The 14,704-nt window shown below is 37.4% G+C and overlaps 1 protein-coding gene across 1 annotated transcript in view; it reads right to left on the bottom strand.

Annotated features, from left to right (window-relative positions):
- faf1 (Fas (TNFRSF6) associated factor 1) overlaps positions 1-14,704 on the bottom strand; it is an 82,818-nt gene that overhangs the window by 30,062 nt on the left and 38,052 nt on the right. The window contains exons 9-13 of the mRNA XM_047375305.1: positions 13,024-13,119; positions 12,799-12,922; positions 12,599-12,662; positions 12,412-12,493; positions 1,512-1,666 (exon numbers count right to left, since the gene is read on the bottom strand). Of these exons, the coding sequence (XP_047231261.1) occupies positions 1,512-1,666; positions 12,412-12,493; positions 12,599-12,662; positions 12,799-12,922; positions 13,024-13,119 (521 nt within the window). The remainder of the gene's footprint in view (positions 1-1,511; positions 1,667-12,411; positions 12,494-12,598; positions 12,663-12,798; positions 12,923-13,023; positions 13,120-14,704) is intronic.

The following is a 14,704-nucleotide window of genomic DNA, read 5'->3' as shown; positions in this document are numbered from 1 at the left end:
GGCCAAGTCCATCTGTTACAGGTGGCAGGATGTCCAGAACTAAATCAGCATTTTATTTGATCAAAGACGGTACCAGCTTAGCTCTCTACGGGAGCCTGAAAGGTGCTTCTATTTAAGACCAACCTGTGGTCTGCATAATGATCTGCAAAAAACAAATAACAATAAAAAATATCACTGAAGTAAATAGAATTGAAATACAACCTAAGCAATTAATAAATCAATGGAAAAACAAGGTTTATTGTCCTCTCAAAAGTTTTTTGTATACTATAGTTTTGTATATAAAAAATCTTCAAAAGTTGAAAAACATACTTATTGTGCAACATCTGTGCAATGCTTTTTTGAATGTGATCTCAGCCTAATTAGACCTTTTATAATACAGAAAACACTTAATTTTTACATTTCCTGTTACAACTTAACAAATTTAATACTTGTCGGAGCGCTGCAACCAATGTTTAATTCTTGTCTTCTTTTGCCCAGACACGAGTGCCTCTGTGCCATTTCCAGTTTCTCCACCACCTCTCCCCCTTTTCTGCATCCGACACTTAACAAAAAGCACATTAACAGCCGCAGCTCGCTGTTCATTTATTGACTGAATGATGTGTCTGATCTGAACGTGCTAGGGCAACAAGTTGTACAGTCTGGTCTTTCCCATTGTGCAGGTTGACAGGTGTTACTATTAGGGATGCACGATATATCGGCATTAACATTGGTATCAGCCGATTTGTGTTCTTTTGTAAAATATTGGTACCGGTCTGGTAAGTAAAACTGGAACGATATTAAAAAACAATATTTATTACCATCTTGTTGGGTGTGTGTACATGTTTCAGGAGAGAGATGGGTGGCAGTTGGCCACGTGGCATTTGTTTAGGCATGTGAGAGAGACGCATTGCAGGACAGTTGGGTGTTTTACAGAAGCAGAGCAGCAATGTCAGCAATGTGGTTGTTTTTTCCCGGTTTCGAAGGCGTAGTGAGATATATATATATAATATCAGTAAATATCGGTTATCGGCCATAAAAAAATGGATATTGTTATAAGATATCGATATCGGCCTGAATTTTCGCATCAATGCATCCCTAGTTCCTATAATATTTCACTTGCACAGATTGACGCTTGTCTAAATCTGAAGTGCTCCTTGTTCCAAAATAAACTGCAAAATGCTAATTTTTATGTTTTAAGAAGTAGAGTACATACTTTATTAATGAAAACTTATGTTTTAAGAAACCTCTAATTTTCCAGACTTTTCAAGATGGCAGCAAACCAATAAAAATAAACTAGTTTTTCATTAGTACATTTTTTCAAAAGGAGCAGAAAATGTTTGCAACTTATTTCAGCTTCCATTAAAATTTGCACTCTGAGATCTTTTCTACAACATTTTCGATGCAAAAAATAAATAAATAAATAAGTAAAATCTGAAAATTTCACCTTTAAGAAGTAAAATGCAGATTTGGTAATAATAATAATGACTTAAAAAGTAGTAACCGTGGAAACAAAGACAATTCTGATGCTATACCTGGCTTTGTTGGCTTCTTTAGTGACATCCCAGGCCCATGTGATGAAATTCTGGCTCAGGTAGGAGACAATAGAGTCGGCACACATCATTTGGGAACAAAAGACGTTGCTGAGGACGCTGTCGTCATTGTGGAGGTAGATGGCCAACAACTTTCTCTGTGAGAAAGATAAAAAAAAGACAATAAATTAAAAGGCAGGAAAAGACAAAAATATCAGCAGAGTGGATCCCTTAAGCCTTCAGGGTATTTGCCTTAGAGATATGAGACGCCTTTTCTGTTCTAATTTGGAAGAGGACTCGTCTTTAAAAGAAGCAAAAATACAGAGTAGTGGCCGTGGGCCCCAGCCGCTTTTCTCAGTTTGTAAAAAGCAACTGAAGAAAACATTTTGGGGTAACAATGTAATAATTACAAAAAAAAGAGAAACATCAGAGCCCGTCAGATAATAAAATACAAGCAATAAAAAATAGAATAACAAATCACAAATAAGTTTTTTTAGTCTTGAGATGCACTGATTAGGCTGATAACCATCTTGATTGGTTCTTTCTTAATTCTTTAAATCTTTTTAGTATTATTTGTTAAGGATGAAAGAACATTAAAGAGAAAAAGTGTCCTCTAGTTTTTGATATAGAGATAGCAGGTTTGACTCCACATTACGGAGTAAACACATTAACCCCATTCATGCACAAAGTGTACGTCACTCATGTTTATATGTTCTGCATTACACTCAACAAAAAGTGCATCATAGTACGTGCTGAGTACATGATGGTTTATCCATTTCTAGAAAGAAAATGGTGGGACTTCTTAGTTTGGATGCATTTAATGACGATAATCAATTTTTGACTTGCCGATTACTGATTACAGTTGATCAAGAAAACATTAACCCCTCAATCTCTGGCTGATTGATTGGTGCCTCTCTGATTTAGGTTAATACTATGTGCCACAGTCTCACCACATAGGGGTGTCTCCTCATTGAAGAGAGGGTGAAGCAACATGAAACAATATTAAAGACAATTAGGCGAAGAGACTTGTGCAGCTCAAAGGAAGGCCACAGCCGCCAAAAAACAGCAAATAGCAAGTGGAGAGCGGTGTAAATAAAACTTCTCTTGGATGCAAGGCAGATATAGTAAAAACAAAACAGACAAATCACTCTATTTATTTTATACCAAATGCCAGCAGCCTGCTCAGGTTAGTAGCAGCAAGGCCAGACAATATTGACGAAGCTCTAAATCCGAGGATATTGACACCATCATATAAGCCCGCTAGATTTTCCCTTCTGACAATCTAATTAAAAAACAAACACACCCACAAAAGTAAAGGGTTTTGAGGGGACAATGTAGGAAATAATGCTCTTTAAATTACATGTCACTTTGCGCCGTATAAAAGAACAAATAAGAACAACACTCAATCTGTGCTTGGTTCATTTTAAGCAGGGCTGCGATGGTGGGAGTTAAGGGGCCTGTTTCTCAGGAGCAGTAATCTAGGCTACGTGCGCCAGAAAGCAAAGAAATCTACACAGGGCGTAAGATGTGTAGAGAAGTGAAAGAAGAAGTTGTGCTATACTGTGGCCTGTGTAGAATGGGAATGGGAGAGCACTGCTGTGTTTGCTCAACGATTAGTGCTTTAGAATAATCTCAGAGGCTCCTAGAGAGAAGGACCTGGGGACTCATTCACTGGGCCGATTCACCAGCATGAAAAGATTAAACACTCATGCTGAGAAGACAAGCAAATTCAGTCTAGAGGGAGGAATGAGTCTGAGGATAGTGAGAGTTTTACAACCCGAGAGGAGAAAAAAAAAAAGAACCTGATACACACTCTATACTGGTTTATACTGGTGTCCCAACCTGAGTTTAAGTTTGAACCCACAGGCAAAGAAGGATTTATACTCACAAATATGCATGCTCAATTAGACCAAGTGTAAAGACTAATCAAAGTAGGCATTTTGGCCAATTGAACTCCTTCATCTTAGTTAAACTGTCCATACCCCTCTGTTCCCTCTCAACTTTCAAAGTGAGATCTTTTGTGTTGCCTGTCTTAGCAGGGAGGAGCAAATCCCTTAGTTTAGCTAAATTACTAGGTCCAACCTGAACTAGATAGTGACCCCATAGCCCTTCCTCACACCTGTTCAACAGCATCTAAGCTCATTTTGTGAGAGCAAGTGACTAAAGATTTCACACAATAGAACATTGATCACGCCTTAGGTCTATGGGCATAATTTAAGCATCCTTCTTTCAAAAATCAACCTAAAGAAAATACATTGAAAGTGAGCTTGTTTTATTAATTCAAACTACCCTTTTAACTCCATTCACACAAAAACAAACATCTTCAGGTGGGCATTTTTTTCCTCTTCAAAAGACATTGCAATGACATTCAGTACCTTAGGGGGATGTATAGCAATAAAAAGAGTAATTATGATATTTAATGAAAGAAAATAGGGCTGAAGGCTGTAGTCTAATTTCGACCACACTGGTATCACTGAGAAACAATCTCCAGCCCGGTAGGTGGCAGTAATGCACCTAGAGTTTGATGTCAATCTGGAAGAAGATGCCCAAGGTGAATCGACTACTGCAGCACTCCACACCTTTCTATCACCTCAATGCAAAACACGTTGCTACGAGCACAAACAACAGAGATTACATCGGCCACGACAGCTCAGAGGAGTAATGGCAGCGGGTGGGCTTCAACCCCCCTTGCCACCACGTTCCTTTCACAAATAACACAACTAAGGAACTGCACCAATTACAGAATATGAGGCCAAAATCTGAGCTGATTTTGTGAAGCTCTGATCTGCTGATCCTGAAATTGGCTGATTTCAAATTCTCTTTAAGTAATAGATATAACATTCAAAATATATTCTGTACTACTTTTTTGATAAATTGAAAATGTAATTATATTTACAATGATTTTCTTAAGAGTACCGTGTTACATTGCTGTCTCTCTATCACTGGAAATCTACTAAAGCATTAAAATCCTCCAAGTTACGGGCAGCAGTAGGGCTGCACAATATATTGCGAATATTGTGTCATCAAGATATAAGTGTGTGCAATATTAATGTCGCAAAGGACGGTTCAGAGTGCAATAACTGTTGGTTAATATATTCCAAGGGCTATGAACACTTTACATGGTAATGCAGCATTTAGCCAGTAGGACAGAGTCTCATGGCAGCAGATGCTCAAACCGGACACAAACGACATTGCCCAAAAAGCTTAAGGTCACAGAGTGTTGGAAGCACAGAGGACAACGGGGAAAAGAAGAAAATAGGCATATATTTCACCTGATATCATCGTTACGATATTTATCCTTATTATCGTCATCGCAAGATTTCCTAATATCGTGTAGCCCTAGGCAGCAGTTATTTATACAATTAAAATAAAATAAAAACAATTACGGCACATCTTAGTCCTTAAGAAGCTAACTTATCGCTCAGTACCCTTTTTTGGACACCTCAAAATAAAAAAGTGAGGCGCAAACAAGATTAGTGCTGAAACAACTAATCGGATTAATCGCGATTAATTGATCATTGAAATAATTATCAACTAATTTAGCAATGAAATAATTGTTAACTGAAGTATACAGACTCTAAAACACAATATTTGCTAAAAGAACAACCCACTCAAAGCAGTAATTAAGCCAAAACTGTACAAAAAATATATACATTTTGCATTTAAGATGAAAAACCTTCTTTGTCTGTAAATATGCTCTATCCAGAGCCTTTCAATTGACATAGTTTTAGCTTCACCTGGTTCAAATTCATTAAGAAAATACCCTATTAAGCACCTTTTGCTATCTGATTATTAATAGGTTAATCGAAAACATTGTCAAGAGATTAACTAATTAGCAAAATAATCATTGCAGCCGTAAACAAGGCATTTTTTTATTTCTGTCCAACTGAAAATTTGAAAGGAAAAGGCTCCTATTAGCCATCTGACATGTTGGACTGTTCAACCATTCATCCAGGTACTCTTGTTAAGGGCCTTGACAAGACTTTCTGCGATCTGTCTTTCATTTTTATGTCTGTGGGAGCAAAGACTTATAACTATGTGTGAGAGAGCAGTCTGTGTTACATAGCTCTGCTATTAAACAGGATTTCAACATGCTTAAAAACAAAGACATAATTAAAAAGGCAACATTTTAAACCCTCTTTAGCATCAAATTTATTAGGAATTATAGGGCTGCCTGATTATGGAAAAACTGATAATCATTAATTATATTAGTCAAGATTGTGATTTTAAATTGTTTACAGAGTTTGGGGAAACAATGTATCAACTAGAAGACTGAATAGCCAAAGATAATAAATAAATGAATCACAAAAATTATTAATAAGAAAATGTTTAATTGCAGGTGGTCAAACAGGGTTGATGTGTTGCCCAGGGCTACTGCGGGCAACTGGTATCACCCCACGTCAACTCATTCTCTTCCTGCCATCTTTCCTTGCTCTGACTTTTAATAATACGACGATACTAAGCATGTTGGTTGCATCTCAAATAAAAGGGCTTTTGCAAATGAGCATCAGGTGGGAGAGATTACAAAATAAGAACATATACACAGAGTGTACTGTGCCTCAATAACGATTTCAAAAACTGTTTTTTCTTTGACAATTGTTTTTTTGGTTGCTTGGCACCAAATTCAAATTTGAACAATTAATATAATTAACTTCACAGTCCTATGTGACTAGTATGGTTAGAAATACTAACTGTAAACTGTGTATTCAATTACAAAACAGTAACTTGGTAAAAACAGTCACTTGCTACAGCGAACATATTTTCAGTCTTCTTATGCCAGACATCACTGGACAATATAACAGTTCATTTAAATTTGGGAGAAACATCTTTAAATTAATGCTTTGTCTCAGTAACATCTTTTCTTTATCTTATTAACTGTCAACCTAATTGGATTTGACCAGAAAGCACTTTAAAAGCATCCCCTAGCAGATGAAAACAACCTATCCCGTTGACATATTCTCAACAGTAATGGCGAGGGAACCTACATTTGCTCCATGGAGACTTGCTGTATTAAAAACTGGTTCTGAAACCTGTCTGGCTTTTCTCTTGTAAACAGTACTAACTTTCATTATTTCATATACATGCCAACACAGTGACCTTTTCAAAATGACAAGAAAAATACACTGTGCATTAAAAGGGAGGTTGCTCATGGGTATAAATCCCACAATGCAGCCAAACTAATATCTACCCACAAGCTCTATAAACCACACTGTACTCAACACACACTCAGCTGCTGGGGCGCTCCACACTGGAGCAAAAACTGATTTTAATAAAACCAAAATACTAGCTGATATTGTTCTTTTATCACAATACTTGCTGTAAAAACATTGTCAAAGTGTTTACCCTTTTACACTTCATTCAGAGCTGCAGAATCAGGAAGAGAGATTCAGTAGGGATCTTTTTTATACCAACTGCTTTTAATGTAATAAATGAATCATTTTCTATGGATTAGGTTTAAAAAAAGGTTTTTAAAAGTATACTATGTGTAGAACAGCCTAAATAAACCCACTATTAAAAAGCAAACACAGTAAGTAAAGCCAGTGCATGCTTTAGTACTGGCTTCAGAGGAAAATCATTCACAAGTCTTTAATTCATACTCATCAATCTATAGTTTGTAATATGTTCTTCATGCTATGCTTAAAAGGCTCTTATGATGCTTCATAACTTTTTCATGAAATGTAGCTTGTTTATATTGTTATACCCCTGAATAATAACATTTAAAAATGCCACTGGTTCAGTTAGGCTGGTAGTAATATTTACCTCAGTCATGGCAGGGTAACCATCACCACGGCGGATTAAGTGGCAAAGGGGGTCAATTTGGTTATCTTAAAGGACTTTTTCAACAAGAAGATGTTTAACAAGCTTTCACCGAAAGCAACAAAACTATGAATGAACCCACATGGAATTATGTAGTAAACAACAAGTGTGAAATACCTCTAAACATGTTTATATTTTAGATTTTTACAAAACAGCCAGCCTTTGTTTTGATGACTGCTTTGCTCTCTTGGCATTCTCTCCACGAGCTTCATGAGGAGGTCACCTGAAATGGTTTTCCAAAAGAACTGAAAGAACTTCCCAAAGGTTCATTGAGAGACAACCGAGGGTTAATATTTCAGTCAATAAAGCAAAGGGCGGCTACTTTAAGGATTCTAAAATATAACATATTTAAAGTTATTTTTGTTTGCTACATAAATGCATATGTGCTCATTCACTGTTTTGATGCCTTCATTGAGAATCTACAATGTAAATAGTCATAAACATAAAGAAAACCATTTGCTGTTATATCTAAAGTTTCATATATTTTGTGTGTTAGATGGACTTTTACTGTCGTTGATGCCCAGACCTGATACACAAATAGTGCCGGAGATGCTAGAGCTCAAGAACATGGTAATAATGAAAAAGAGAAGGATGGGGAGGCAACTTATTGTATGTTTTTTCATATTTACAGATTGCATGTCATAGAATATAGAAATCCCTGAACCTCTTGTGTTTACAGCTACAAAATTTTTATTTCTATCATAACTTCTGTTTTTTAAGGTGTTCATGTAACGTCAGCAGCTAATTTGGTTTCTACACTTCTGTGCTGATGGATATAAGTACACCAAAGACCCATATTTCTGCTCTGTCAGGCTGCTGCTCTTTCCTCTCGAGTCCTCAAGGCTATCGCTGGGATCTGAAGTGGATACTTGGTAGTGATACATCCCCGAACTCCCCTCTTCTTCAAGGCTATGAATTTTTATGTGTCTTTGTGTGTGGCAGACGAGAGAGGAGTGAAGAGCGAAGGAGAGTGGGGTTAGAGTGATTAACCACTGCGTTGATGGGGATTTAGCGAGGATCGTGGTTAGTGATGGGTGGCCTATCACTCTGTACGCTCCGACTAAACCATCAATCCCCGAGAGAGTTCAGCTCAGCTCGGCAGCCCAAAGCATTTTCATTAAGGATGGATTGAGTCTATCTCAACAGTGCCCCAACACACACCTTCAGAAACACTTCATCAAATGTAGTGTTTTGCTTAGTGATTAGCCTCTCCCAGGCTATGAGCGACTGAGACTGATTCCTCTGTTTATAAAGGAAGAAGTTGTCTCTCTTCAGCCAGATCTGCCCTTTTCTAATATCCCCTTAATGAAGTAGGCCTTTTCTACCATGATTACACAAAACCTGGATCTCTTTTTAAATGGAAGCAAACAAGCTGAATCGATAGATGACAAAATGTAATTTGCACACACACACTGCAGCATAATGAAAACATTAAAATAAGCATGTTTTGGCCTGTCGTCCATGCTGACAAAACAAGAAACAAAATTGATACTGTTTTTTTATTCTGAAATTGTCATAACCACCGTCTATAAACCATTTTAACCAGTTGGCAGGCTAAATGAAACTCACAAAATACTGTGAAAATAAATACTTCTTGCCCCTTTACTGTGTAAAGCACCAATGGTACGGAGCGAGCGAACACCAGAGACATCAGCCATATTGTGCTGGCTTAGAAGCAGGGATCAGCTGGGAAAATGACAGGATGCCAAATGTCTTCCTAGTTTTCTGTTTATTTCACTTTCTTTCCATCCTTCATCCAACAAACTCACATTATCCTCTCCTGACTCATTTCCAGCTGACATTTTGGCCTGATTCTCCTATTTCAAATTTTCTAAACAATGCAGCATCAGTGTCATCTTTATCACCATCGCGTTTTGTGAGCGTGACGATCTGAACCCTCCCTCCCACCAAACATGTTCCTGTGTCCTCTCAGTCTAATAAGGCCATAATCCACACAAGCTGTCAGTTGATACAGGCATCCTTAAAAAGAAAAAAAAAAGCTGAAAAACAAGACGTGAAAGCAGGAAGCAAAAGCAGAGCCTCGACTTTCAGGTTGAAAAGCTAATGCAACTTCTGATAAAATTAAATCAGTGTTACACTATGGCATTATTCACTGTAAAACTATGACAATAAGACATATTTGAGTCACAAACTCCAGGTGGTGCAGACAGTCATCTAACATTCTGCTTTAGGTTTTTACAAGTTTAATAACTAGGCTTTAACTGAGTTCTATTTGCTACGTAAATTGTCTAATTGTTAAAATATGTATTACAAATGGTACCATATAGAATTTAACCAACAACCTCCTGTCCTAAAAAAATGTTTATAGAAATGATCTCATAACAACATCCTAACTTCATGGGATTTGTTTGGGTTTGTTTTTAAGATACATGTTTGTACTAAATATGATGCAAATAGCACGTTTCAAAAAGGTGGAACAGATGCAGATTCATAACAGTGAACCTGAAATAAAACATTCTGGATTCCTTATTTTGTTCAAAGATTTGCTAAATAAATCAAGTTTATAATTATTTTTTTTATGAGAAACTGTCATAGGATCAAAAACAACTTGCTTCCACACAAAAAATAATTTTTTCAAAAGTTTTGTTTTTACATAAAAAAGAAGCTACATACTAAATCTATTTTCACAGACTGGATCAAACGAATGATTTTGGTTGTTTCCTTCTGAGGGCATAGTTAAAAGTATAAAAGTTTTAAATAAAATCAGCAACATGTAATGCTATATTTAATCAAATATTATATGATAGAACAAATTAGGACATACTGCACATGCAGTGTGTAAATACTAGGACCATGCTCACTGCATGCTCAGAGATAAAGATGGTCAAAACAAGCCAGAATATGCTTGAGGGCTTCAGATTCAGCCTCTTTACCTTCACATGACACCAAAGTGCAACAAAGGTGTGTCTGGTCTGACTGGGCATGAAACCAGCAGAAAAATATCATTTAGAAGTTGAAATCATTCAAGAGAGCAGCTAAACTTCCCAGGGGTAGATCTTCTGGTAGATTTACCACAAGGCCCGGCACTTCAATGCACCAACAAACTGTAAAAGCCACAGAGCTTCATTTTTTACTTTTTCCCTCTGAAAGATTACAGTAGTCTGTGTTAAGTTTTAAAATTAGTCAACAAGACGGTGCCACGGATGGCAGCCTCGGGACTTCGTTCTCTAGTACTTTGTGTGTTGAGAGAAAAGTGGAAACGAAGACAAATTCCTTGTTTGTTTGCACAAAACTTGGCAAATTCTGATTTAACAAAATCACATACTTTAAGAAGCATAGAAAAAGACCAAAGTGAGATGTCTGGTAATAATGCAGAGTCTCTTGCTAGAAGAACATTAAACACAGCACATTAAACCCCTCATATGAACTTACAAGCACAGGGGTGGAGAGCTGTGGATTTTTCTACTATAAACTCTAGACACTTTACAGCCATTGAGTCAAATGTGATCACTGTTTGCAGACTGAAAGGTTGGACAATCTTTTTTTGTGTGCTAAGGTTTGACTGATATCGAGTCATGTAGCAGGAAAATAAGAACAGCAGCAAATATAGCAGAGAAAAGTGGAAAATAAATGAAATGTTACAATTTCTCAATAATAGTCTCATTTCTAAACAAACTGAACTGCTGATGGAGGTTCAGAAAGGTGCACATAACAAATGTCAACAACCCAACATTATACTGAAGAGGAGTCTTTTCGGCTGTTCCCTTATGCAGGGGTCGCCACAGCAAGTCAGTACAACTTGCACACAGATTCAGCAGAGTTTTAATGCCAGATACCCTTCCTGACGCAACCGGGAATTGAACCTGGGTCTCCCATATGTATCAAAGATGCGGCCTTAGCCCGCTACACCATGAGAAGATTGCTCCTTCATAACTAGGGAGTTATCACTGCTAAATGTGGTTCAACATGCTTGTGAATCATCAGCCGAACACACATTTGTTTTATTTTTTGACTTAGTGTCAGTTTGGCCTAGTGTAGGCTAACTAAATAACTGGAAAGTTGCTGATTTTCATCTTAGAATGTAATTAATCTAAAACCTGGATGTTTGTATCTTTATAAACTAATACTCAAATCAGTTACATTAAATAAAGGTGGATTAAATTTAAGGAAGGAAGGCAGAATGAAGGGAAGAAGGAAGGAAGAAAGGTAGAATGAATGGAGGGAGTCAGGAAGGAGAACAATTAAGAGGAAATAAGAAAGGGCACAATGATGAAAGGAAAGGATGAAGAAATAGAGGGAGGACGGAAGAAAAGGACAGATACAGATCCTGACCTGGAAAATACTGATTTTAAATTCCTGGTTTTTTTTTTCAGACTGCATAGGAACACTGAGGAAATTTCTATACTGAATTTTGATAAAAATTAAAATGAAATGTGGCCTCTAACATGTGTGGCTAATCAACAATGGCATATGCCCGTCCAAAAATATCTATTTTGTAGCCTTAATTAGGAACAGATTACATGTTTTTACTAAACCCATCAAGGGATTTAGTTTGGTCTTTTGTCTTTCTGCTTTTTCCCCACTTAAATTACAAGTTACTGAATTGATAGCATTTAAAAAAAAGACTAATTCTGTTGCATGTTCTGCTAATAAAGACATGGTTATAGATAACATATTCAGGATAAACATGTAGACATGGTCAGAAACGAACACTTAGTGATGTTCATATAAGTCTGTGACTAATTGACACTTTCAACATCGCTTAAATGAGCAAAAATCAGTAAAACAATTTACTGCAGCTCTGTTGTGGTTTGGAAAAGACTGAGTCAGCCATGTCCAGACATTACCTATAAAAATGGCTAATATGTTTGATGTTCCCACCAGCTCAGTAACAAAAGAAAATAGGAGTAATGCAGTAAGTCACCTGATGAATACAGAATGAATAATATCTTGCTCTATGTTATTTTATGCAAAGAAAACTTCTCAATAAACTAGGGACCAGACAACATGAAGTAAGAATGACATCAGTGCTGGCGGACAGTCAATGTCTAATATAACCAAATACTATATCACATTAAATTAAAAATGTTCCTAAAAGGTCTAAACAGCAGAACAGTTTACTTACATCTCTGGCTTTGCCGTAGAAGGCCTCTTGAGACGCTGCCTCTAAAGACCCAATATAGAACATTGGGTGGGTCTCTCCATATCTACGATACACACACAGGAAGCACATAGTTCACTGTTCAGGTACAATAAAGTCTTTGCTCTTCTTTAGATCGGTTCTTAACGTCATCACTAGACAAGATGCCCACCTTGAGGAAAATTCGGCAGTAAAATGAAGTAAGGCATCCGCTTCGTTCTCACTGTTTTCTGGCACTGCAAGACGAAAAACAATGAACCTGTCAAACTCTAAATGAGCCATTATATAGTTTTCAAAATAAAACTCTATAAAGGCTCAGCTGTAATACAAGCCTAGTTAGTACTTAGAAACAGATTTTTTTTTTATACGTACTCATGGGTGATTTCCGACAACTTGAAGAGCTCATTCCAAACATCTCTGAATCGTCCACACCAAATTCTGACGCGTCTTCAAAATCATCCCCCTCGCTGTCACTGATCATGTGAACATCTGTACACTGTAAACATTCAGCATTTACATATCAGGTAACATACATGCACGACTGTGAAAGTAATGAAGAGGAGTGAGGACCGGGTTTGTGCATTTCAGGCTACATACCTCTTCTGTGGGTTCCTGGGCATTGGCTGGTGAGGACCTTCGACAAACACTGAGGTGATGGCATGGATAGCTGATTCCAGAGAGAGCTAATGTCATCTAAACATAGGGAGGAAAGAGCACCAATCGTTTTAAACATCTGAGTAAAATTTGTTGACTAAAATGACTTACTGTACCGATCAATTAACCAGGTTAACCTGATTAAACAATTAAAATAAATACAAATTATGAAAAACATAAACATAAATATCTGAAAAGTGTGGTGAGGATAGCTCAAGATCACTTGATGGAGATGAAGAGGGATTGGCATCTATGACAACCAATTTTTAAATATTTCCACTAGCATCTACTGGATTCAGGCTTGGATTCCTGCTAGAAGGTGAACCTAAAACCCACTCAGGTGTTTTGCAGATTCTAACAGGTTTCTTACATCCTCATTCAACCAATCTTTCCATCAACTTTAAGCACCTTACTTGTGACTTCTCTGAATGAAAAGCATTCCAACTACATGATGCTGCCATCACCATATTTGCAGTGATGAGGGTGTGCTAAGGAATATATGCAATGTGAGTCTTCTGCAAAAAATAATCCTTTGCATGTAGACCAAGGAACCAACCTCTTTCTCAGCTGATTGGAGCATCTTCTTCCACGTGTTTGCTGTGTCCCTTACATGACTGGTGGCAAACTGAAACAAAACTCTTAAAAACTCTAGAGCTTTCTTGCTATTCTTCCACAAAATGTCAGATTTGTGAAGTACACAACTCAGAGCCATCTTTGTTGATAGATCCTCCTTCCATGATGTGTCGGTCTCTGCAGCTCCTTCAGAGTTACCATGGGTTTCTTGGCTGCTTCTCTGCTATCCATAAGCCGTCTGGTGATGTTGGTGTTTGATCACCAATATTTTCTAACCACCGAGGCCTTCACAGAACAGCTGCATTTATATTGAGATTACACTGACTATTCAATAAATTGATGGCATTCGAAACAACTGGTTGCAATACATTTTATTTAGGGGCATCAGAGTAAAGAGGGCCAAATACATAGGCATGACAAACTTTTCTGGGTTTATTTGTAAAGAAGTTTAAAAAATAATATACTCTTTTCAACTTCACTTTCATTTGTGGTTTTAACATTACAAAAGGTTCAAGCAATAGAAATACTTTCTTAAGACAATGTATACATCCAGGGCTGGCCAGGAGAGTCATAGTAGATATGACATATTTTTTATGACATTGAATCAAAATCATGCTAATCATCCTAATGAGGGAAGACAATGCTGTGGTTTCTTACACCTGCAACAGCCACCGGTGAGGTTCTATGTCTGTGGTAAAGGAGCAACTGACTAATTAGCTCCCAGACCCAAAGCCAGCATGGAACAAATGTTGGCATTCAGCGGGGACTCATTACAGCTAGTGTCTCCTGCTTTGGCGTCCAGGGACGCCAACAATATAGCCAAGGTGGTTTTTGGATGAAAGAATAAAGAAATATTTGATGTTACTTGAGACCAGATGAAGAAAGTATCTTCATATCAAAATTTTCTGGTAATCAGTCAGTCATTTTCTACCGCTTATTCCATAATGGGTCGCGGGGAATCTATCTCCAGCAGTCTATGGGCGAGAGGCGGGGTACACCCTGGACAGGTCGCCAGTCCATCGCAGGGCAACACACAAACAACCATGCACAC

Source organism: Girardinichthys multiradiatus, chromosome 9 (genome assembly GCF_021462225.1).
Source record: "Girardinichthys multiradiatus isolate DD_20200921_A chromosome 9, DD_fGirMul_XY1, whole genome shotgun sequence".
Lineage (NCBI taxonomy): Eukaryota > Metazoa > Chordata > Actinopteri > Cyprinodontiformes > Goodeidae > Girardinichthys > Girardinichthys multiradiatus.
This window is presented reverse-complemented; position numbering and strand designations above follow the sequence as displayed.